Below are 25,811 nucleotides of genomic sequence, written 5' to 3'. Positions count from 1 at the left end.
TCTGTACCAGTGGTCACTCTGTCTTTGTACCAAGTCTCAGCAAAATCGGTCCAGACATCTCAGAGAAATGATGATGGACACACCCAAAAAACTGGATTTTACAGGATTTTGACATTCAAAATGGCCGCCAGGCAGCCATATTTTATCAAATCAGGAAAATCCATGTGAATATGTATACCTCCTCACCGTGTCTTTGTACCTAGTATCATTGAAATCAGTCAAGGCATCTCCGAGAAATACCAATGGACAGGCAAAAGCCATGACTAACAATCAAAATGGCTACCAGTTGGCCATATTGGATCATTTCAAAAAAGTAAAACAACTTGCATTTGTATGGGTGGTTCCTTTGTCTTTGTAACAAGTCTCAGTCTGCAGCATTACTATTGTAATTGTACAGGATATCAAGTATACTTAAAACCGGCTACATGCAACTGAATCATCAGGAATTACACTCATTTTCAATCAAATGTTTATTTGTACCTTGCATAAAGCAAAGAGTTCTACAACTTTTTTTAAACATGCTTGCTCATTAGACATGCAAATAGCTTATCAAATATCAAAGTATAATCATATGATTATTAGAGCATTATACTTCAATAACTGGCCAGTGAGGGCGACATACATATATACGAGAGGGGTACAACAGCGTACACAATGATAAATCAGAAGCAAAACATTGATGTTTTAATTTTATTTTATAAATCGATTTGAACCTCCCAAAAACCATGGTTGGTAACCAATCCAAAAACAGAAGATAGAGAGTTAAAAAAAAAACTAAAAATATTTACAAAAAACAAATTGACATTCTCAAAGTAGCACCTATCAATTTTAAACAATTAATCAGCATCCTTTGTTTTATACCAGTAAATTTCAACGAGATGTTCTGGAAAATACAACCCTCCTTATGTTAAAATCCCATTGGACTATGCAGTCATTACCAAATCAAAGTCAAAATGGTGATTTATTTATTCTCCTCATACCATTCTCAATTTTGAATCAATTAATACAGAATTCAATAATGCCTAGTCAGAGGACTTATTTGAGTACCATCAATACTGTATTAATAAAAATGTTGACAATGACGATGAAATTATTGTAGGGGAAGCATTCGGTTTTTGGAAATTTGTGCATCACAATTTCTGTTCTGTGTAAAATGATTTTATTATTTTATGTCAGATTACTATTTCCTGTATTTACATTCGACAGAATAAATGATCACTTTTTTGTCTTTTGTTTTTAATTTTTAACCAATCGCTCTGATTATCTTCATCTTCGGAAGCTTGAACTGCAAGGGAAAAGAAATGTACATATTTGAAATAGAAACATATTACACAGAGGCGGCGGCACAAAATTTTGCATTAGAGGGGGCCCCTCACGAGATCTGCTCACCATCCCTTGTGTTGCAAGCAATCTCACATGTTTACCCCCCCCTTCCGCCACCACTGTTACACGCAACATATACTCAATATGCTAACATTTTTATAAAAATAAATTTTTAGTTTGTTTTTCAGATTAAAGATGCAATATGGACATGCAATTTCAAGTTGCTATTTTGGGCAGTGCATATACCGGTAGGTTAACATAAACACACACCTGCTGTGACATGCACTTTTGCCGAGTTGCGAGTTTCAATCCAATGTTGCATGTTTGTTCACTTTTATGTTCTCTTTTTGAGGACAGTTTATATGCATAATAAAAATGCCCAGTGTTCCATAATGTGCCTGGCATTTTCAACGTTCTGATCTTAACACACACCAATTCTTAGGACTGTTATGTACTCCAAGCTCCAACTCCAAGCAGATAGTGATACGCTAGACTATAATCAAGTCTGCACAGGTACATGTATTCAGAAACATATATTCAATTGCACGGTGGAATAAGAAGATTTGCATAGTAGTTGCTTTTCTCGGTGTACTCCTTGAGTTCAGTCTCTGACATGGAACCTGCAAACAATTGAAAGAAATAAAAACAATTACAAAATCATCACCTCTATTCACTAATTTTACAATCAGACACAAATTCACTAAAATGATTCAACCACTAAACAAATATTTTAAACAATTCAGCCACCTCTAAAAATATTATTTTGTCAGTGGGCAAAAATTTGATGAGTTCATGATGAGTCAAATGTATGGTTATTATGATAAAAGACGGTAGTCGTCGTGCCATGCATGCACAAGGTTTATGGGGTCATATAAACAAAGATGGCTACTTTGATTGTACAACTGTACACACTGAGACGTTACAAAGCTTAAATTAAGTATTTTTAGGTGATTGGAAGGTATCGAAGGAGTCACCGGCAGAAATTAGTGCAAGTCGCGCATACCTAGGTCAAACTTCATACTTGTGATTTCTATTAGAAGAGCGCGTTAAATTTTGGAAAAATCAATGTTTATGAACACAAATGTCGTACATGAGCAGCGACGACTGTCGCCCTTTAAGAATATGTCCAGCAAGCAGCTTAGAAACAAGAGGTGAGACCTCTAGTGGCCACTTCCCTGTTTAACCATGAAAAGATTTTTTTTTATTGAGCTTTAGTAAACTTACTTTTTATCTCGCCATGTTGTTCAGATTTTTTCTCAAATATTTTTTTGTTTTCCTCCAAGTAGTTTAGCTATTAAAAGCAACAAAAAATTGCAATTAATTAATTCAGACAATACATATATTTGATATACAAGAATACATCAGTGTGCTCTCTAAAAGGAAGGATTTTTAGGGATTTTATTTTGAATCAAATCCCTAAAAATCAATCCAAATTACCAAATCCTCAACTATAGCAAGATATTTATCAAGGTAACTTTTTCTATCATGTCAATAACAGGAAATAAGCATAGTTGGGTTATTATATTGTCTTTGAGGACACACTTGAACACATTTTTCACCACGAAATTTTAGTTTGGAAACGCATTTTACTAGTACATGTATAGTTCATAGTGTATAGACATGTCAATTAGTACATGGTACCTAGTTCCCTTGAATTAGTTTCCCCCTTCTGATATTGTTTTAATTCAATGCAATTGTCAGATACAACCATATGGAATTCAAAGGTTGGGTGAAATAAAATATAACACTGGAATCAAAATAATCAACATAAATAAACATTTTGCATATATTAATATGGCATTAAATGTTTAAAACTGGTACCTTGAGAAATTATTTCCTTCATCTTCATCAATATTTATAAATTTCAATGGCAGTTGAATCCAACCAGCCAATCTTAAGCAGTGATATCATTTGAAAACTTTCCAGTATGTGTTATTCAACCGGCCAATGGAAACCTCTCATTTCAGTTTGAACTGTGAAATTTATAAATATTGATCAAGATGAAGCGAATGGTTTTGTTGTGCAAAGAGTATACAGTCGGAAAAAATTTACATTTTCTTCCGATTCTTCATCATTATGCAGTTCTATGTGGATTATTTTTTCTCATTACCCATAATCCTCCAACCCACCCAATTTTTAAATGGGAATCCCCTTAAAATTTTATGTGGATTAATAACAAACTGGAAATGTTTACCTCATTATCGTGTGATCCCCCAACACATGGAAGACTCCTACTACTGTCTAAATAGTCATAGTAATCATAAAAACCCAAATTTTCAGGACCAGACCTGAAATACTTCACTACATCCTTGCTCACCCAGTGCAGAATAGCGTCATCAGCTTGGTAAACATTGCCATTGTCATCCAACAAGACAAAGTACTCAGAGTCAATCATGTGAAGATATCCCAGCATATGAAGTGGTTTGCCAACGTACACTTTTTCAAAGTCCCACGCTATTGTTTCTAATGCATCTGGAAGTCCCGTGTGTACAAACAGTGTGTTTCCACCAACACAAATGGTTTTACCACTGTATTCCTCAATGACCTTATCGACAGCTGTTGGTGACGAAGCAGTTTTTAACTTATTACTGAATTCATCACCGAGGCTTTTTATAGACAATCTCTCGAGTGAATTAATACAGAAAAGATCATACAGAGGATTGGTAACACAAGTCTCTTTGCTGTCAGTACAATAGTTGTAGCACGGTAAATTCTCCATCACAACACAAGGGACCGTTCTCTTCTAAAAATGGAAATAGTTAACAATTAGTTTGAATAAAGGTAATATAAGTCGATAGATAGTTTCAACCAATATCATACTTGAATTGCGTGTTATTATTGAACAATTTTGATGTCATGGTGTCAATGCTTTCCTACCTTGTGTTATCATACGAGTGGTAGGCGAATGTACCGGCGACTGACTAACTATGCCCTACTTTAGGTCATTTTTTATTATCCAAGAAACGTCTTGAATGCCTGTGGTTCAGCTCCGAGAAACAGTTCCGGACAGGTTTAAATATCAGAATTTTGCAAATTTGAGGACAAAATGGCTGCTTGTCAGCCATATTTAATCGAATCATAAAAAAAAATGGCATGCATATGTAAGTCATCATACATTGTCTGTATGCCAAGTTTGAACGAGATCGGTCAAAGGGTGTCAGAGAAATGGCTCCGGACGGACACACGGACGGACAGAACCCAAATTAATAGTCCCCGTTTTCCGACTTCGTCTGAACGGGTACTAATAAAAAGGACCTAAAGTAGGGTCGGTATACTAGTACTTAGTCAGTCGCCGGTACATTCGCCTACCACTCATATAATAACAACATAGTTGAACTCTTGTGACCTTGCCCTTTCTTATATAATATAATTCCCTTTATCATAGTTTTTTTCAATATAAATATACATTGTCATAATTAATTTTGAATACAAACAAGTTTTGGGGTTGAACCAACAGTGGGGAATCAGTCTACCGAATGTCCTTAAAAGATGTAAATATCTTACAAAAATATTGGTGCCTTATTTGTTTAATTATTTTAAGGAACATAATTTCCAGCTGTATTCAAAGTAATTCAGATATTTTAGAATAAAAACAATTGTCTCATTGCAAAAAAAAAGTGCTGCATTTAGATGTGAATAGATTCATAAAACATGCAAGATAACAGAAAAATTTAGCTGGCTTTAGTCCAAGTATTTTGTACAGGTGTCTGCCAAAAATTAATGATTCACTGAGACAAATATGAACTGCCTCATTGTGTGACTACTGTATTATATGAAAAGTAAAAAAAAAACACCCTTTATGAATAGCTATCATGTTGCAAGCTCTGCTTTGTATGCAAATCAACTTAAATAGTTGGTGTCCAGTGGAGGGAGAAGTCAACAGTACTGTTGCCTCCTGAGAATCTACATCTTCAAACACTGCAATCTTTGAAGTGGGTTTTTAAACTAGTATTATAAAAACTATCATTCTGTTCTAATAGCTGAAACATATTCCTGTGAGTTTTCATTTGTCGAATGAACTCTTTGTCAAATACAGAATACATATATTTTAGAATAATTTTCTTTTTAAAATGTGGATGAAATGTTTTGCTTTTAATGTATTTTTATGTATTGTTTTTGATTTGATAACTTTGAACTAAACAGATTTTCTATTAGCTTCAGATCTTGATCAAAGTTAGGCACCCAGTTCATAGGAGTGCTTATATTGATTTTCTGACATCTTGTTTTCTGTAAAGATTTTATTGGTAGGTTTGCAAATGTGTATCAGACTGTGCAATCTCTCCATGAGTTGGTTTTGAAACCCAGTATGGGATTCTGAGATACATTACCAAGGATATTATTACAAGATAAATCATTTGAACACATACAACAATGCATATTTCCACTGAGATCAGTGACCTTTGATGTGTATCACCAGTGATCAGTCAAGTAGAAACAGTCAAAATATTTTATCAGATTTTCTCAATTTTTGCATGATATTTTCATACAGGACATCTGTTGTTCAAACTCAGGGAAGACTTTATACTGATGAATAAGGTGACCAAGTTTGATAAGTTTGGAATAGAATTAGTAAAGTTATTATGCACACAATAACAATTATTAACGACGACGACGACGACGACGACGACAACAACAACAAAGACGACAACGCCGGACAAAATTTTTCCCTTAAAGGCCCAGATATACTATAAATACGCTCCTAAACAATAGGGATTATTGCCTTGCTTGTCATGCTGTAGTAAACAGTTCAAGCCAAGCTCCAGTAAAAACGTGTTTTCTCGAACTTACAGGTCTATTATGTCGTGCCAAAGTGGATGCATGTGACTATGAATATTACAGCAGTGACTGTGTGTAATATTTATGACAATAAATTGTGTACGAGCTGAGATTTTGGCGGATAAAAGTAAAAAACATGAACCGGGGAAAGGGATGCGCGACTAATCTTGAATAATTACTACTGTCAATCAAAGTCACGTGATGTTGGACCACTGAACCAGGATGCGTCATAGGCTAGGCAAGTGATTAACACCATGCATTAGAATAGCCACACCTCCAATTCACACTTGCCTGGGGCAAGTGAATTGGGCCTTTAATATACCTTTCCCTTCCATCTTTGATGGTACGGGCAAGGTAAAAAGGTAAGAAAGCTTTTTCACCATGATATCGAAATTGTTCGAAAATAACACGATTTTCGAAATTCTATTTCGTCTCGCTTCACACAACTCAAGCATGATATCGGTAAAAACTATCGATCGACTTACATTACCTTTATTCGAACTAAAACGAGTGAATTAATGATCGAAACACCATAGCAAAATTACTAGTACCCCAAAAATATGGAAGACTCGATCGCGCGAGAGTTGACACGTTGACAAAAACCATTTGCTTCGTTGATTTACGAACATACTTAAACAATATATACAAGTTGTAATACACACCTTATCTCCCAGCATAGTTAGAGTATAGTCAATTCACTGTTCTGTAGTTTTAACTAGTCAACACTGGTCTTTATAACAAATGGGAAAATCTGATGAGTGTGTTACTTACCGAACATACGCGTATGTACCAGCACATCTATTTTTAACAATGCCTGACCTTTACCAACACAGGACACTTCCATTCACATAGTAGGGGTGCATTAAGTTTGTTTTCGGAAAAACGAAGCAAGCAGAAATTTTTACACAGCCTATCGAATACGAGTGAAAATATGAAGAGTCGCTGGAATACAGTATCACGTGACTATAAGACGCCAACATCCGTTGCATGCATTCCAATGATAATTGCTAATTACATTAAAACAATGGGTAATCCAGGAGCGGTGGTTAGCCTGAGTGGTTTTTGTTGTTGTTATTGGACATTATTCATTTTTTTGGTACGTTCTAAATAAAAATCTATATATATCTGTCTATCTGACTATTTTCACATTGTGCACGTTTGGAAATTAATTTCCTTAATCAATTGTCATTAACCACGTCGAGGAACATGCCCCCTCTGAGAAATAAATGAACTTCCCTGATGAGTTGTTTTTATCCTGGTTTTTATCGGCGTAATTTCCCTTTGCACACGGCACTCGGACAATCAATAAACAAGGAGTGGTAGTCATGTGACCATTCTTTACTGTTCAATTTCGTCACTTACTCGGTGGCTTGTGATTGGAGCATTTCTCTACGTGTTTGATTTAAAATGAATCGGACAAATGTCTTCTACGAGGAAAGACATTTCAACTACGAACGAGGGATTGCACATTTGTGCGTTGAGAGGTTCATGGTCGTCTTATATGACGACATTCTGCCGTTGTGTGGAAGACTCGGCCAGGAATCACGTGAACAGATCACGTCCCTTACGATAGAGGTTAGTCTGTGCATGGAAGTTAGTACCTTCCATGGTCTGTGCATGGAGCTCCATGGTCTGTGGGCGTCATGCATCAATAGAATAACAACGAACTTTAGCCTGTTAAGGCAGAGCATGAAGTCATTTGTTTTCTAAACACATGAAAATATTTCTTCTAACTTAGACGAATCACTGTAGCTGATTAGAAAATAAGAATTTTACCAGGATGCCACAAAAATATGGGTTTGAAAAATTAAATTAAAATAAACTTGTACTGTTGTGTTTTGCATAATGTTTAATTTTTTTGAGGATTAGGTGAAATGTATACAGCCAGTGAATACTTTGGAACAGTAATGTTTGCACGTGATGGATTGTCCATACGTACACAACAATGAATGTTAGCACATCACTGGCAAAACGCACAACCCCTTCAAATTTACGCCATTTCATAGATGTCTTTTAACAACAACATCATTAATAAGGTACAGGTCAATGAACTGGTAATGAATTGGTAGCAAATTATGTTTTGGGAAAGAGTTCCTTGTGGCCCCTCACCCATAACCTGAGCCCTGACCCCACACTTCAACCCCTCAATATAATTTAATATACCCCTCCAAATAAATATAGGCGACCCGAAGAGAGATATATACAATTGAAATGGTGGGGGGACAGGGTTAGGACAGAGTTAGGATAGAGTTTGGGGTTTGGAGGCCCTAAGGAACTCTTATCCTACTAGGTTAGTGCCACGTATGTCTCAATGATTAACATGACAATGAGATAGATAAATATGTCTGGGTTTTGAATAGTTCATAGCTCTTCTTCAGTCTTTGTGATGTTATTTTAGTCATTTTTGATATATTTTGTGTCATTGAATTTGCTATTTTCACATATTAGGACATTTGTCGACACAGAAGAGCTGTAGTTCCGCTCATAGACTCGTGTAACACAAACGTGCGACGTCAAATTACATCGCAAATAAATGACGACAAAAGCAGAATATTTTTCATATCACACCACCAAAGATATCGCATTTGATATTATGTTTATTAAACTCTCACCAAAACCGTTACAAAAACCATTAGTTTAATGTTTTCCCGGGATTTAGTGCTGCGTACTACACGTTTCTCCGTTGCAGCCATTATCTTCAGGTCGAACGAGGACAATGTGACGTCACTGGAGAGAGTATTCCTGATGCTTAACTTGTTTGATACTCCCTAGTCTGCTTAAAATAAGATCCTTGCTTGGGCTTTATTTTTTTATTTTTTTTTAAATATGTGTATATTTATTTTTATTATACCTTTTATTTTATTTATTTTAATTTATTATTAATTTGCTGGAAGTTTTGGTAATCGCGCAAGCCCACAGGAAGTGACTCAATGCCCGTATAAATGCAGTTCAAATCTTGCATAAGCTATAGCCAATCACAGCTAGCCTTTCATATTGGCCGACGGCGTACTCACTGAAGAAAATAAATTAATAAACAATTACAACGTACAAGAAAAAATATCGTGTTGCGTGGCGCGGGTTTCATTTTGAAGACAATCGTCTCAATCAAAAGTTGGCCATGGAAAATGCCCGGAAAAGGTGATTAGATACTCGGGTCAAATTTTCAATTGCCTTTGATTGATAAAATTCATGTTATGTCGTCTGTTCGCACATGTTTGTGCCAAGGACAAGTGACATGCAGCTGCCGGTCTATTATTCACTGCTGCGATCTAAATATACGGTTGACTATTGCATACTTGATTTGCAGTATGCTAACATTTAGATGTATTAAAATTACATCTGTACAGGTATTGTATAATATAAACGCCTTGTTATAATATATTCATCATTCTTTGCAATAAAGTCATGCGAACTATTATAATGTGATATTTTACTTTTATGTCATACTTAAACTGTGCTCAATGAACATCCTCATCTTTGGGATATGCATTATTATCGTAATGTCCGACTTTATGGAGGATATGCAAGATATACAAATTGAGTCTCTCAATTCGGCGAAAGTTACATATTATTATATAAATCATGTGTGTCACGGTGTCTTGGTAAAAATAGTGGCCGAAACGTCTAACATTCCCATCAAACATAAAATACTGGGCAGTAAAACACTTTTCTGTATACAGGTTCTTAAAACAATCGGGACACAGTTTCATGGTATATCTTGTAAATTTCAACCGTATTACTGTAATATTTCTCTAGAAATTGCAGGTTTGGTCATTTTGACAATGATGCGCTGGCAAGTCTGTCACGTCACGTGACGCATATGTAAACTAAAGACTACGTAGTATTTTCAATGATTTTTTCTATATCCAGACTTGCTCAAACATGGTACTAAATGAATGTTTTGAACGAGATAAAAAGCAGATAATTTGTTACAATGACGCAAGTTCTTCAAAATAATGACAACTATAGGAATACGCCTATTGCCTAAATGTATATTGTACCTTTTTAAGGATTTCAAAATTGCTAACCTATAAAATATATTGTTGAAAACCTACGTAAGTTATGCAAATTTGAATTCATAAGTGTTTTGTGGTGTATAAATAACATTTTATTTGTTGCGGAAAATAGATAGTTACATAGTAGGTTTTTTTTTTATTTTTATTAGTATATACGAAGTCTGCAATTCTCTCTAGAGAAACAGAAAAAACGTGTATCAGACAACAAACTCCTTCATGATGCTACACAGTCATTTCCTTTACATAGATTAACAGATGAACAAAGAAAATGGCCGAGACATCCATATGTACTGTTATTGGAGATGGTAAGATTGTTTTCTTTCATGGTGGAATAGATCACTGATGAGACACACCCACTTCAATGTATTGTGTCTTATAAGTAGAACAATTGTGAAATAAAAACCATAGGGACAATAACTCTCAGTGGATTTAGTTTATGGTTAATTTATAAATATTCAAATAACATTTAGAAATTCAAAATAACAGTTCGATCAATCACAACAACTGTGCGTTTAATGTCATAGATGACTATACTTCGAATTGAAGTCATCAAATGAGAAATTACTATTACAAGAATGGCATGATTGTTTAAATTACTGTAGAACACGTTGAAATAGTGCATGCAATTTTAGCAGATTTGACTCTTGGCATGAATTAACAGAATCTCAATTTAGCTAAAGTGTCGACTATCTCCCTGTGAGAATATACTTTCTGTTAAATTAGCTGCATCTTGAATTAACGAAATTACAGATTAGCTAAATTAGCTAAAATAACATGCTAGCTAAAAAGACGGTTTTACAGTAGTTGATGTTCTGGCCAAAATAAACTCGAATCACATCACATCATGTAATATATAAACTAAAAGGTAGTTTGATGTAAAATTCATTAATAAAATACAATGACCGAAGATTTGTTTGGATATTCAGGTCTTTAAGGTAGCGGGACTATTATTTACATACTTGTTTTCATCTTCTAATTGTGACCAAACGACTACAAATAGACCCAGGAAAGTATATATTTTTGGAATCGCCAGACTTCAAGCTTTTCAAAGGTGTGTTTGCCATGCCCGTATTTGCATTCTACGGTGCGTTACTCAATCAAAAGTGAAAAAATACTTTTTTTGTAAAAAAAATAATTACGCATTTATGCTGGTGATAAGGTTTTTTTCACTTTTCCTAGTTGTTCAATAGTCTGGTAAATTGAATGTGTCTGGTCAGTTTTATGCAAGCAACGCGTTTTGAAAAATAGTGTCCTGAATTTTAATTTCTGTTTTAGTCACATTGCCCCCAACTCAAACCACAACACATTGGTAAATAATCCATGAAATAGTTTGTCTGGACACATTCAAGTTCCTCTCATTGTCACCTTAAAGCTGTGAAAATTTGGTGTTAATCCGACGACGTTATTTTTTGTTAAAGACCTTGTATTTTGAAAAACATAAACTCCTAGAAAACGTCCATGAAGTAACAGCAAAGATTTTCAAACTTGTTTATCGACACAAACGATTTGTTTTTCCTTCATGGTCTGCTTTAACATGTGTAGGGGGAATCCAAATGTGTAAGGCTATTGGAAACCAAAAAATAAAGGAATGGGATAGCTATAATTCGATAAAATCGGCAGATGAAAACGCCAAAATCAATGATTTTTTCAGTGGCTGTGTGACCTTGTGTCTGATACATTCATATGCATATGACTAATCTGTGAAATAAACGGGGGCGGAGACAAACCACTCAAATGTTTGGAAACACTCATTGTGTGTCAGATAGCTACTGATAACACATCCTAACATTGCTTTGCCTTGAGTTAATCTTTGAAACTTATCGGCACACAGACTAAACCTGTGTTGTTGATTTTGGAAAACACTACTGAAACTGCCTTGCTTCCCTTCAGAAAATCAACATTTTAACCAACTTACATGAAATTCTAGGTTACGTTGACTTTATCAGATGCAAGTTTATAGTGCATTTCATCAATTAATAAATAAATGTGAAAATCGTAATATTCAACACAAATAATAGTCTCGCTACCTTAATATTTGTTTTCAAATGGAATACCTTAACAAATTGGATTTACAAATTAGCCCTGGATGAAATGATAAAAATTAATTCAAACTGGGTAAGGACTATTAATGCTACACTGGGACATGATCTAATTAAAATAAAAAATGATCACAATATGGAAAATTGGAATCAAATACTAAAAAAAGTAAAACTCAGACTATCTGAGTTTTATATTCAAAGATGGAGAGAAAAACTAAATTTCAGTGAAACCAATGAAAATAGGGGAACAAAACTGAGAACATACAAACTATTCAAAGTAAGCTATAATATGGAAAATTATTTGCAAAACATTTCAAATTTCAGCCTCAGGAAAATGCTTTCAAAATTCCGTCTGAGTGACCACAACTTAGAAATAGAATTAGGTAGAAGAACAAAGCCCAAAATAGAATTAGAAAATAGACACTGTAATAAATGTAACACTAAAGCATTAGGAGATGAAAAACATTTCCTGCTATTTTGTACTGGCTATATAGAACAAAGAAAAAAACTGTTTGATGAGTGTTCAATAAATATTTACACAATGGATGTGAATTTCATATTTAAAAAGATTATGGAGAATAATATAGCTTTAGCAAAATACTTAAAGAGCACAATTTTTAAAACCACAGAAAGTAATTAATTTATTTTTTTATTTTATTTTACTAACATTTTATTTTTATCTCTTATGTATTGTATGTATTTATGTTCCTTACCATACAAAAACCCTCTGAAGGTTTTTTAGTAGTGTAATAAAGTTATTATTAATTTACGTATTTATCTAAATTAATGACGTAATCATACTAGTAGGTTGATATTTAGTGGTACTTATATAAAATCATCACATGGCTTAAGCCAAACTCTCTTAAATCCACTAGTTTCTTGTACATCTCCTAACAATCGAGTATATAGCATTGATTTTTCAGCGTGTTCCTTTCTGTGTTAATTGTATGTTCGTCTTGTTTACTTAGTTTGTACTGTATATATCACGATAACTAAATATTAGGCCACACTGATTTAATTTTATGGATGACATCCTCTGGAGACCCCAAAACTAATGCGAGAGGGCGAAAAAAAAATCCTGCCAAAAAAAAAATCCTGCTAAAAGCACAGGACTACGGAGCTGCTATTACGAATTGGACCACAGAACACAATGTATCAAAGAACAACAAGAAGTCTTTATTTGTAGGAGGCACATGTTGATATACACATCTCGTACTGTATTACTGTCACAGGTATAACCATTTCAGACAAGCTCTAGTACATGTAGTCATGATGAAGTACAGTAGAACGTCGATTATCCGAAATGTTCGGTTATCCGAACCTACTGTGTGTCCCCCAAAGTTTGTATGCAGGTCTGGCTGTGTTCCGTATAGTAATACAAAAGTCAACTGTGAACAATAAATACTACAGTCGCCTTGTGTGATTTCCTGGTGCAACACTTTCAATAAAGCTGTTATCAACATGTAATCCGACGTCTTTCACGTGTACGTTCATTGTTTACAGTGTCTGCGCAAACAATGAAACGAATTACAGTATCCAATAATTTCCTAAATTCAGACAAGCCTATTACGCCACACCAGTGTTCCACTGTAAATAAAAAATGTCCTAAAAACACAAACTTCATCAAATGTCTTCTCCACTGTTTACAGTCAGATCCTTAACTTTACCAAGTTGTAAGTCACCACAGTTCGGATACGTTTCCCGGGAAAATTGTACGGTGTTCCACTGCCGTCAAAGAAACGCGGCCGATCCCATGTTTTTTCCGATTTTTAATTTTAATGTCCAGTATGAGAAGTCACATCCTCTTCGGAATAAAAAAAGAAAGAAAATAACTTTTGGGATGTCTTGCCACAGAAGCGACGCCAGTTTAATAGTGCAGTGAAAAAGAGAGGCGAAACGACAACCCCTTGGTGTGCCTCTTTGATGGTTTATCAGCAGACAACGGCAACCAATGACCACAGTCGGCGGGCCGTTTGATGGTTCACAGCGTCGAAGTGTTTACGTCCGATGATCACAGTAGCCAACCTGGATTTTTACAACAATTTATTATGTAAATCGTTCTAGGTGTTAAAAACTTTGCTGAATCCAATAAAATCGGGACATCTTGTAGCAGTTTACCATTCGAAAATCCCAGAGCAATCTGGTAACATCGAGCCGCTAGCCGATCTATACACAGCGAATACGAAGCGACCTTTCACCTGTTTACTTTATCAGCGTCTTTTATCTAGCGTTGGCGTGGCTACCCCCAGTGAAATGCAAACGCTGTGTGCTTGATTTGGACGCAAAGTTGTCAATTATAAATCAACTAGAACGTGGCGAAACCGCAAGCAATCTATCTATCGAGTATGGTGTTGGTAAATCGATGATATCCGATATCAAGGCAAAACAAAAGCTGCTGGATTTTTTCAGTAAAATGGATTCAAGTGCAGGACTGAAACGAAAGATAACGAAAACAGCCTATGACGATCATTCAGAGAAATCCGTCTTCACTTGGTTCCGGGACTTGGTTTTCCCAAGAACTTTATTATCGCTACATTTTACGGACATTTTGAAACACTTTTTAACATTCCAGCATGCAACATTTTTATTACAATATATTACTGATTAAATAAAAATGTTTTTAATGACGTACTCTACATGTATTATTGTTTGATTTCATTACAGTCATGTGTGTTAGAATTTGTGTGTAGTGAGCCTGTAAACTTGAGCACGCCCACACAAGATCGCATATCCGAACTGTTTGCATAACCGAACAAAAAGCATGTCCCCCTAACAGTTCGGATAATCGACGTTCTACTGTACCTTCAGTCAAAAACACTGCATGCAAGGTACAACATGGACATCATGTTCAGTACAAGTCAAGGCGGAATGTACATATCACTACTTTATGACAATAACTAACAAAACATTGCAATGATACAGAAATGTCCTTGCTTGCTCCTCTCTACACAGTAGGGGTTAGCTTTAACCAATCTCTCGTATAGCTGTGTAAACGTCATATCTCCCTGGCCGACGTCAATTGCGTACCAGTCTACAACAATCCCTCAGTTTTTCCTCTGAACTGTTATGCTCACGTATTCCTGGCAACGCAATACGCATGTGCAGAAGATCATTTACGACAAAATTGGCACGTTTTTAGATAGTCCAAAATAAGTTTTACGACAAGCCGGCGCTTTGCGACAATATGAGTCGGCAAGTTCCGGACAGAAAACCGATCTGTAGAGACTCGTCGTTGGAGATTTTTTTTTTTTTTTGAGAGAGAAAAGGCGAAAACTAATGCGCGCGTGGATGTCATCCATACAATTAAGTCGGTGTGGCCTTAGCTCACCATCTCTGATATACCCATACACAGGAAATAATTACTTAAAATAATAAATAAATAAATGTATCTGATAAGCACAAATAAATAATGTACGGGTCAATCAAATGTTCAGAATACGATCTACGAATACGTTTCTCACAGGGGATTTAACAACAACTTTAAATTATAAGCCTTTTCGGGATTTTGGCCGCTCGACAATTGACACTGTTTTATTAGGTTGTTATGTGGAAGAGTGTTTCATCGTAGTCCATAAAAGCGGCTGCGACAAATTTATGCGAGCGTGTTAAATAATAAATGTCTACGTTTGAATTAATAAATAATAATAATGGGATAACATATGCACTTGTACGTTGTACAGAACGAACTATTCATGACATGTTGATATACTTTCAGATCGATTTGCTACATGGTTTTTCTGACTGTGATGAGATTGTTCTGTCAAGACTACTATACTATCACGAGAAACTTAAGCCGTGCGAACCAGGACAGCGTGACAGGAACAATATCCTCGAATCAACCACCATTTGCCAAGCAAAGATAGACGTTCCTAAAATTGTTTCATGGGGTGGCAGTGTTCCCTGCAAGAGTCTAAAAAAGCCATACATCAATGGGATGATGGCGCGCGGAATATTTCATAAGTGCATTAAAGAGGCAATACAAGTGGCAATGGCGGCTGAAGAGTCTATTAAAGTAAAACTTCAAGTTGTTTCAAGTGGGAAAGTCTTTTCCACAGCCTATCAGTTGAAACGAGCGTGGGGCAAAACACGACTGCAACATCTAAAATTTCCTTGCGTGTCACTTATACCTCCATGTACGCAGTGTCAACAAATTTATCCGACAGTAAAGTATCATCCTTCTCCCACGGATTATCGTCCAGCACTTTGGCCATTCGGAAATTGTGCGGAAAACTACGCTTTCAGTCGATTAATTAACAAAGCAGGAGCATCTGTCATCCGGCCATCTACATTTTGACCCGTACATATATATATATATATTTGTCTATTTGCCTTAGTCAAAAATTTCGTTTCAAATCAACTATGCATTCTTGCTGGCATCGTGTTTCATATACAGACTAACCCAGATGCCGTAAAAAAGCAATGGATTTTCGAAGATGCAACATTAGGTGCTACCACTTATACGATATGAGCAATACAATATGTGACCCACGTCAAGGTATCGAATCGGCCATCGTACATACTGCCAAATTTTAATTGCATCCACCCGAATATCAACTGGAACGTGTGCTTGTATTTCTTTTTCAATAAAGTACAGGGGATTTTCACTGTAAAATTGGTAATACTAATAATATAAAGCTATTAGCAACAATTTTGAGAGCTCACTGCCGCTATTTTTTTCTATTGTCCGAATTAAACGTCTTCGTGCATAATTACAGTTTAATTTTTGTTCACCCACCGAGAAGAGACTGACACTAACCAAGATCACATGCACCCAGTGTGCTACCAAGGATCAGACTGAGGATCAAGGCAACTCGGCTAACCCGGTCAGCGAACGTGCATCAAAAATAAAATTACAAACCTTACCAAAGTGAATTTACAAATCCCATAAAGCTGTGAATTACAATAAAATATTAAACACTAGGTTTACTAAATAAAGAACAAATACATTACAGAAAATGAATTGTTTCTCCAATACCAATCCTCTATGGCCACCTTGTATGTAAATACAATCTGTCTAACTGCAAGGAAATTATCCTATAATTACATAGAATTACAAGAAGTAGAATTTGGCAATGCAAGTTTGATAGTAATTTATTAATATATTATTAAACGCAATACAGTAATCACAATTTTCAACACAAGTATTTCCACATGTTGCACACATAACTGCAAGTAAACATGAGCGTACATATTTAAAATAATAGTAACATATTTTTATACAAACATACATGTACACACTAAGCTATGCATCGATGCATGATTTATGCATGCTTATTGTTTTTTGAACAAGGAAATATTTAAAATGTAACAAGCAAATTACATGCCTAACTGGCAAGTAAAACAAAACGTGTTATGCATTGTTTTTTTTTTACATATTCATCAATTGATACAAGTGCTTTTTAAAAATCATTAGCCTAATTGTCACAATGGTTTGGATTATCTGTTGCCAGCATAGTTTATACCATTGAGGGCGCTCTCCCCCACAATATCAATAATAATCACACATATTTGACATGACTTTTTCATATTTCAACTGGATTTTGGCGACCATTTTGGAGCCCCAACACTATACCCTCAATGAAATAACATAAAATATCTAATGCTGAAGATGATATTGTATGTGACTTGATTTTTGATTGTTCCCTGGTAAATAAAATTATTCAAATAATCTCATGCAGTAATCTATAATGCACCTTTAAAATCATTTGTGACAAACAATGACTAATGAGGGCAATTTGTAACATGTAAAATTACAGACTATTATGTAACATTGCCAATATGGCAATGCGTACACGAATCACCAATAAAACTACAACACTGAAATCCTCGTTAAACAGCGGTGGTCATTGCGATCGTCTGACGGAATGATTTCACACAATACACAGCAAATTATGCATGTGGGTAAAACGAAGCAATAAACCAAATTTCGGCGATGGCTTCTTGTCATTTTATTAAAATAAAAATGGGTCCTGATACTAGCATATAGCGAATATATTAGATACATCATAAGCTCTTTACTTTCATTAGTACTCGGACCATGTCTCACTAATAGTCTGAGATTTAATGTGCTCATTCGGGTCGATTTTGCTTGGATCACGGCACACACTGTTTTCAGTGAGTCAGTTCAATGGTTATAGTTGATGCACCGATTTATGGCTGTGGTGGAATTTAAATAGGTGAATGTTCAACCACATGGACTTGATGATTCATGCCTGTGACGTTCTTACCTCGTCAGTAGTGGTCATTGATACCACTTGTTTCTGGAATTATTATTATGGTTTTATTTCAGACATAGTCCATATATAAAGAAAAAGATACAAACAAATATGTAATAAAATAAAATTACAAACCATACAGATTTGACCTTTGTCCAATGCTGCACTAAGGTAGACTTCCATCTCACATCATTATTGAGCAAGGCACACACAAGTGTATTGTTTGATGTTCGTAATCGATCCATAAAAGCATAAATTAGCTTTCTATATAAACTGGTAAATGTGTTTGTGCGGTTTTCAACGAACATAGTGCTTGCGCTACAGTCACGGACGTACCCCAACAGTTTACGGAAAGCATTATTATAACTGACCCGAAGGGCATTAACGGTAGATTTTCTATACATACACCATAATTGGCAGCAATACAAACTAGAACAGAATGTTTTAAATAGCAAAAGTTTGACTTCGTTGCTGCAGTAATTAAATTTACGTAGCATAATGTTTGCCCTCACACAGAATAAACGTTTCTGACAATCAATGTCCGCATCGTCTTTCAGGTCACGAGCTATTTTATGTCCTAGATAATTAAACTGGTCAACATTATTATTATATAAATACAGTGGAGGGCAAATGTCTATGCAATTACAACCATAGAAATGCATAGATTTAGACTTGGTTGAGTTGTAGGTAATGTCATGCTCTTCAGCGTATAACTCACAAATATGTAACATTTTGCGCAAACCTTTAATAGAGGGCTCAATTACGCATATCATCTGCGTAGCTCAAATTGTTTTTAATTTTATCGCCAATAAGACAGCCACACGGCATGCTATTGAGTAATACACTGAGATTATCCATATAAATACTAAACAGCGCTGGAGACATTACCACTCCCTGTCGAACTCCATTGAAAACATTAACAAATTGTGAGATGGTACTTCCCCATCTAACACAGTACAACAGGTTGCAATATGAATTTACAAGAACACGAATGATATACGCTGGAACATTACGTTCAATACACTTGTTAAATAAAGTCCAATGGTTAACTCTGTCGAACGCCTTGGACGCGTCAAGAAAACACACAAATACACTGCTACCAAGGCTATTATACTGGCGAATGGTTTCTTTTAAGAGCAGAATACAGAGATCTGTGGAATGTTTCTTTTTAAAACCAAACTGGTTGTCTGTAGTTTCAAAAAACTTATCACACCTCTTGAGTAATATATGTTCAAAAACTTTTGACAAAACAGATGTTATTGCAATTGGACGATAATTGTCTGTGCTGGTAATATCTCCAGTTTTATTTTTCAAGAGTGGCACTATAACAACTTCCATCATAGAGCGAGGGAGTGTGCCGTGCACAAAGAATGGCTACATACACATTGACAAATGCGTACTAACACTGGGAGTCGCATACTTCAAGTGTTCTGCACATAAACCATCCATACCACTAGATTTCTCTAGCGGCAGGTTTTTAATAATCCCACCAATTTCCACAGAGGACACAGGATGAGCATTTTCGTGAATTTCAGTAATGTTATTTAGCACCTTGGACTTATATGTGTCATTCGTGATGGAGTTCAGAGATGATTCAAAATATTTCGCCCACATTTTTGTAATGTCCGTCTCACCAGACGCATTCCCAACAAAGGATGGAATGAAAGTGGCGTATAATTTCGTGACTTCTTTCCAGAACGAGCGTTCATCTTTATTTAAAAGGTGAGTGGCTAATTTGTCTGCAGTCATACGAGAATGTGCAGATTTGCAGTTGCGCAGTGTAAGTTTGAATTTGGCCCTCGCTGACTTCATCGTGTCATGAATAGCGCCCTCTCTTGGTTTGCCAGCAAGACGCCACAACCAAAAGCATTCACCTGCAAAGCTATGCGCATCCTTAACAATGTCATTCCATCCGGGGACAGGTTTGTAAGATGCAAAAGTCTTTTTGCGTACGAATGTTATGTCCGTCGCTTTTTTAAGAGAGTTGACAATATTCTCGTAATAATCATGAATATTTCTTTTATGGTCAGTATTCTGACAGTTAACATGCGTACAACCCAGGGCGTCCACTGGTAAAACAATGTTATGCAGGCCAATATCCGTGTTGTAAGCGTATTGGTTCATTTGTTCCGTCGTGATGTTGGACCAGTCAAGACGTATTGATCGCTCCTTACAATTCCCAATTATTAAGTCGCATGATTTCATGCTACTACACTGGAAGGCAATGGTCATAGGCATATGATCTGATGCAACATGGTCATACATAATGTTAATACCAATTATTGCACAATATGCAGTATTAGAAGCAATGCAGTGATCTATCCATGAGGTCGTGTGATGTGCTTCACTCACATATGTAAAGTTGTCACCTGAATTGTCTAGCATTTCAATGTCCGCGATTCGTAATTCGGCAGCATTGCAGAAATCACGTAACTCGTTACCGAAATAGGACTGCGAACGAAGATCAGTATTCCAATCACCAATAACAAGAATATTAGGCGTACCACTTTCCTGAATGATGGCGTTAATTTTTGCTAGATAGTCCACAAAGTCGTCTCGGTTTTCAACATTATTCGTTGGAAGATAAACACACAAAATGAAAAGCCTATTGTTGTCCTCCAGAGTGATTTCCGCACCAAGTAATCTGGAGTCATTAAATGTTCTAATTTTAAGCGCACTTCCAAGTGCTTTATTCCATAATATAGCTGTCCCTCCATAAGGCCGACCAGAAAGTATATCACTGCTTGTATCAATGGCCGAAACACCAAATGCATAAAAATCACTGTGAATCGTAGATAAGTACCCTAGGTCGTCATTTGTTAGCCAGTGTTCCTGAATTAGACAAATATCACATTCATCACATAGTTTATTGACAATTGGTCTACTAGACTTTATAGACCTACAGTTATACGTTACGATGTTAAGGTTCTGCATTAGTTACGACGAGGAAAGTACTTGCGCACCAACACTCCTTCCGGCCAGGCACTCGCATCCATGATTTTCTGAAAATTAGGCACTGTAGTAGTAATACAAAATGATGAATATGTACTAAACTTAGTATCAAGACGATCACATTTAATATCGCTGACGTTCGTGTTGGTTGATATATATTTATCTAGCATTTCAGCTGTAGTATCTGGACCCAGTCTGGACACGAAAACACTCATTCTTTTATGAACTACAGTCATCTGGTCGGCGGATTTTGCGAGTACCAATCAAAACTTTACGGTCAACTTGGCGTATGTTCGCACGACTATCAGCGCTCTGCTCATTAGACTTATGTGAGTATTTTCGTAGCTTACGGAATGAGTCCGGGTTTGCAGGTGAATCATGTACATGTATATGTATATCTGGATTCGTTGTTCCGTCGACAAGTGCACGTGCATAGCTACGGTGTCTATATCGGTGACGACGACTGCGTTGTATTATGAAACCGTCTGAACCATCATCATGTTGATCATCATTTACACGTGTTTGGGTGCACTCCTGGCTATCAGTAATTACATGTACCTCATTACGTAACTGGTCGTTAACATTAGGTCGAGTTGGCGGCAAGGTAGCTTGAGTTTCAGGCTGACAGTCAGGATAATGCGAATTTGGATTGGTGGACACTGACAGACACAGCTTGTTTTTAATATCACGAATATCATTAAAGACATCCATGAAACACTTGTTGATCACACCTACAGATTGCTTAAGTGCCTGAATATCACACTTCGACTGGCTATTGTCCTTCAGCAACAACGAGAAATCTACGTGATCCATAGTAATAGGCGGTAATTTCGACAAGTTTCTAGCAACAAAGCATGGTATATTGCTAGGATCGATCTCCTGGAGCAAAACAATAATATCTTGTACATTGTTGAGTGATTTCTTAGCACCCTGTCGCCTGATCAAACGACGAGAGCTGTGGCATCCACAGTGTTCAAACAAAAGGCATTTTGCATTGTCAATTTCAGACTCACCAAACGTATCCAAGCACAAGTTTACAATAACATCATTTGGCAAGATATCCATTTTATCGACAATAAAACAGAGCATTTTATTTATCACTGGTATAGATGTTGTGGCAGTGTCATTGCTGTCACGGCTCGATCCAGTAGCATCGAAGGCCAGGGTAGAGTCAATTTGGCCATTGTCTTCGGAGCTACTCATGGTCAACGTAGTTTTGAATCGCTTATTTCTACACGGTCCACATAAATCAAGATCACCTTGACAAAGAGAAACTCCATTAAATGTTCCACAATCACAGCAGCGAATATGATTCATCGTAGACCAAGTCGAGTACAAGATCGGTTACTTGAGATGAAGAGCCGAGCTACGACACGTCCTACCAACATGGCGGCGGCTATGGTTACTAATAATGAATACTGGCAAGCTGTTGATTTTGTTTTGTGTCTTCTAGAAATGGTACATGTTTTTATACATATATTTCGTAGTTATACTAATAATATTGTTTTGAACTAATTGTTATGATACGACATATCAAGACATGAAAGTACGGGGTTATGAGATGGGGAAAATGGTATGTAAATTATTTTTAAACAATGGTGTGCACGAATTGTTCCCCCCCCCCAGATTTTGCCTGTCTTGTCACTGCATTGTAAAATTAATAGCAATATGTTATAACTTATTTCATTTGCTTTGATGATATATATATATATATATATATATATATATATATATATATATATATATATATATATATATATATAAGATTAGGTGTATTAGGCGACAAAGATCTGAAGACCTAATTGTCGGCTGAATTATTCCTCCATCAAAAATTTTATTCTAGTTTTTGGTTGGCTTAGTTGGCTTTCGATTATATTTGTTCATTTGTGCGTCTGTCGACACCAGCAGATTAAATCAAAATTGGCGAGTTTTGCGAAATCGTCGGGATGAGCGTTAATGTGAATACTGAGAAGAATGTTCGCCAAGATATTATATATATATATATATAACGTAATAATCGCTAGTAAAACGATACAATTAATCATAGACAAAAAAATAGATAATATAAAAAAAAGGAGTCCATACCTATATATTAGATTTTACCCGTCATTTTTGTGACAATTTTTGCATAATTGTGTGTATAACACAATATATAAGACACACAAATGATATGGGGTAAATTTGTGCTGACAATTCATTTACGTCATAGACCTTTAATGCAGGTCATTCTGTTTTGCAAATCGGACTCAAAAAGGCCGAACGTATCCAGTCCGTGTATCACATCACACCTAATCACATTTACTTCAAGAGCCAATTGAAGAAGGCTGGCTGGTGGCCATTTTACTGTCAAATTTGTATACAAATCAAGAATTGTTGTTTAGGATCTCGGTTATGCATAAACATATATTATTCCAGTTTCGCACACACATATACGCATACGAGTTTATTTCATGATCCAATCAAGATGCCAACTTGGGACTATTTAGTGCAACAAATGAAAACAAAACCAGCATTTGAACTAATTTCGTTGGAACCTTGGTAGATTAAATAGGTACTAGATACATCATTGAACTTAAAACTAACCTGTGAAAAAAAACATGTACCAGTGTTACCATGTGTTGATCAAAACCATTCTGATGTTGATCAAAGCCATGTCTTGATTTGATTAAAAAAAATCAAATATACGTCATATGCTAGAATGCTAGTACACTAATTTAATGATGACTAACTTAACCATTGTTAAGTAGTGTACAATGCACACAAAGCCAGCTACGATAGAACCCAATTTCAGGCACTAAATATTTTATTGCAGCTGTGTTTGTAACGTAGTGGGAAGGCTGCGATCACATCTTTGAATAAACAGTTATCTCATTGAAATGCAATGATTGGTTCTTGAAAAAAAAGTTAATTATTATGCATATATTTCAACCCCAAATAAATTAGGTCTGTGTATTGTTCCAAGGCACATACTTATATACCAAGTTTCATTATGTGACGGTTAATACTTATGCAAATTAGTAATTATTGGTTATTAGTAAGAAACACAAATTAATTGCATTGTCTCAGTGCATTTACGTACACGAATTCACTGAAAAAAGATACTTAAATATTTATTTCAAGCTAAAAACTGACTAATCATTATGCAAATCGCACACATGTGTACAGATTTTAATATAAACTAATAAGGTCTGCACAATGTCGCAGACCATCAATGAACCAAGTTTTATTGAAATGTGATACATTCATTATGCAATTAATGCACTGATAATAACCCAAAACGTATCAGGTCTGAGCATTGTGCTATGACATATATGTACCAAGTTTCATTGTAATGTGATGATTAGTACTTGAGATATCAGTGGAAAGCCGAAAATTTACTAATCATTATGCAAATTAGGTGACTAATATGCAAATATATTTATTCAAAACTAAATAGGCATGTGTATAGTAGTGGAGCGTCTATGTACCAAGATTTATTGAAATGTAATAATCAGCATTTGAAATATAATCAGAAAAATCAATAATTTACTAATTATGCAAATTAGGTAATTCATATGCACGGATATCAAACAAAAAACTTATCAGACATATGCATTGTCCTATGACATCTATGTACCAAGTTTCATTGTAATGTGATGGTTAGAACTTGAGATCTCAGTGGAAAAGCCGAAAATTGACTAATCATTTTACAAATCAGGTACAAATTTGTATCAAATTTAATAAGTTCAGTACGTAGTTCTAGAACATCTTATAAACATCTAAGTTTCATTGAAATATAATGATGATTATTATACATCTGTCACCGTAATGCCATAAGTTACAGTGGGCCATAATTTTATGGTATTGCACTGGGTTCATCCTACCATATTAGGAAACACAAATTCCAAATATGGAAAGATTACGTGCGTAAGGGTCTTTAATAATAAAAAACAAACACTGCTCTCCCCAGGATTTGGCCGTTTTGGATGCAAATTAGGTGGTTAATATTGATTTTTTACAAAACTAAAAAGGTAAGTGCATAGTCCTAGAGCATTTAGGTACCAAGTTTCATTGAAAAATTCATTAATTATGCAAATTTGGTAATTAATATGCACAGGTACAAAAACTTATCAGGTCCGTGCATTGCTCTATGACATCTATATAACAAGTTTCATTGTAATGTGTTTAATGACTAATCGTTATGCAAAATAGGTATTTAATATGCATGATTTTTTACACAAAATTAATAAGGTCTGCGCATTGCGCCAAATAATCTATGTACCAAGGTTAAAAATTCAATGAATAGATCTTTAGATACCTGTGAAACAGTCATGGAACAGCTAAAAATTAGCTAATTATCAAGCAAATTAAGTTTTTAATATGCAGTTTTAACCCAAAACCTAATCAAATCTGCTCATTAGCCCAGAGCATCTACGCATCAAGTTTCATCAAAATGGTTCTTGAAATATCAGTGGAACAGGAAGACACGCACACATGTACGTACGTAGACA

The 25,811-nt window shown here is 35.6% G+C and overlaps 2 protein-coding genes across 3 annotated transcripts; one reads left to right on the top strand and one right to left on the bottom strand.

Moving 5' to 3' along the window:
* Positions 1 to 1,136: 1,136 nt before the first annotated feature.
* On the bottom strand, positions 1,137 to 6,932 carry LOC100374614 (uncharacterized). Of its 2 annotated transcripts, none has more exons than XM_078007443.2 (5): positions 6,871 to 6,932; positions 3,518 to 4,066; positions 2,548 to 2,614; positions 1,756 to 1,943; positions 1,137 to 1,285 (listed from the first exon to the last, which is right to left on the bottom strand). In XM_078007443.2, the coding sequence occupies exons 1-4, from the start codon at positions 6,895 to 6,897 to the stop codon at positions 1,861 to 1,863; spliced, it is 726 nt and encodes a 241-aa protein (XP_077863569.1). In that variant the 5' UTR covers positions 6,898 to 6,932; the 3' UTR covers positions 1,137 to 1,285; positions 1,756 to 1,860. The 2 variants fall into 2 exon arrangements, with proteins under 2 accessions (XP_077863569.1, XP_002732602.1); XM_002732556.4 differs by having other exon boundaries at positions 6,762 to 6,882.
* Positions 6,933 to 7,459: 527 nt separating this feature from the next.
* On the top strand, positions 7,460 to 16,766 carry LOC100374460 (uncharacterized). The gene is made up of 3 exons (XM_002732555.4): positions 7,460 to 7,674; positions 10,265 to 10,420; positions 15,870 to 16,766. The coding sequence occupies exons 1-3, from the start codon at positions 7,507 to 7,509 to the stop codon at positions 16,446 to 16,448; spliced, it is 903 nt and encodes a 300-aa protein (XP_002732601.2). The 5' UTR covers positions 7,460 to 7,506; the 3' UTR covers positions 16,449 to 16,766.
* The last annotated feature ends 9,045 nt before the right edge of the window (positions 16,767 to 25,811 follow it).

The sequence above is a fragment of the Saccoglossus kowalevskii genome, chromosome 11 (assembly GCF_978046115.1).
Source record: "Saccoglossus kowalevskii chromosome 11, keSacKowa6.1, whole genome shotgun sequence".
NCBI lineage: Eukaryota > Metazoa > Hemichordata > Enteropneusta > Harrimaniidae > Saccoglossus > Saccoglossus kowalevskii.
Note: the sequence above shows the minus strand (reverse complement) of the source record. Positions and strands in the feature narration are given on the sequence as shown.

Excerpts from the sequence above, each read along its gene's own strand:
- LOC100374614 (XM_078007443.2), bottom strand. The coding sequence starts at position 6,897 with ATGTGCTGGTACATACGCGTATGTTCG. Across the intron at positions 4,067-6,870 it reads GGTACATACGCGTATGTTCG|AAGAGAACGGTCCCTTGTGT; the intron begins GTAAGTAACACA and ends TTCCATTTTTAG. Across the intron at positions 2,615-3,517 it reads GGGGATCACACGATAATGAG|CTAAACTACTTGGAGGAAAA; the intron begins GTAAACATTTCC and ends TGCTTTTAATAG.
- LOC100374460 (XM_002732555.4), top strand. The coding sequence starts at position 7,507 with ATGAATCGGACAAATGTCTTCTACGAGGAAAGACATTTCAACTACGAA. Across the intron at positions 7,675-10,264 it reads TCACGTCCCTTACGATAGAG|TATATACGAAGTCTGCAATT; the intron begins GTTAGTCTGTGC and ends TATTTTTATTAG. Across the intron at positions 10,421-15,869 it reads ATGTACTGTTATTGGAGATG|ATCGATTTGCTACATGGTTT; the intron begins GTAAGATTGTTT and ends ATATACTTTCAG.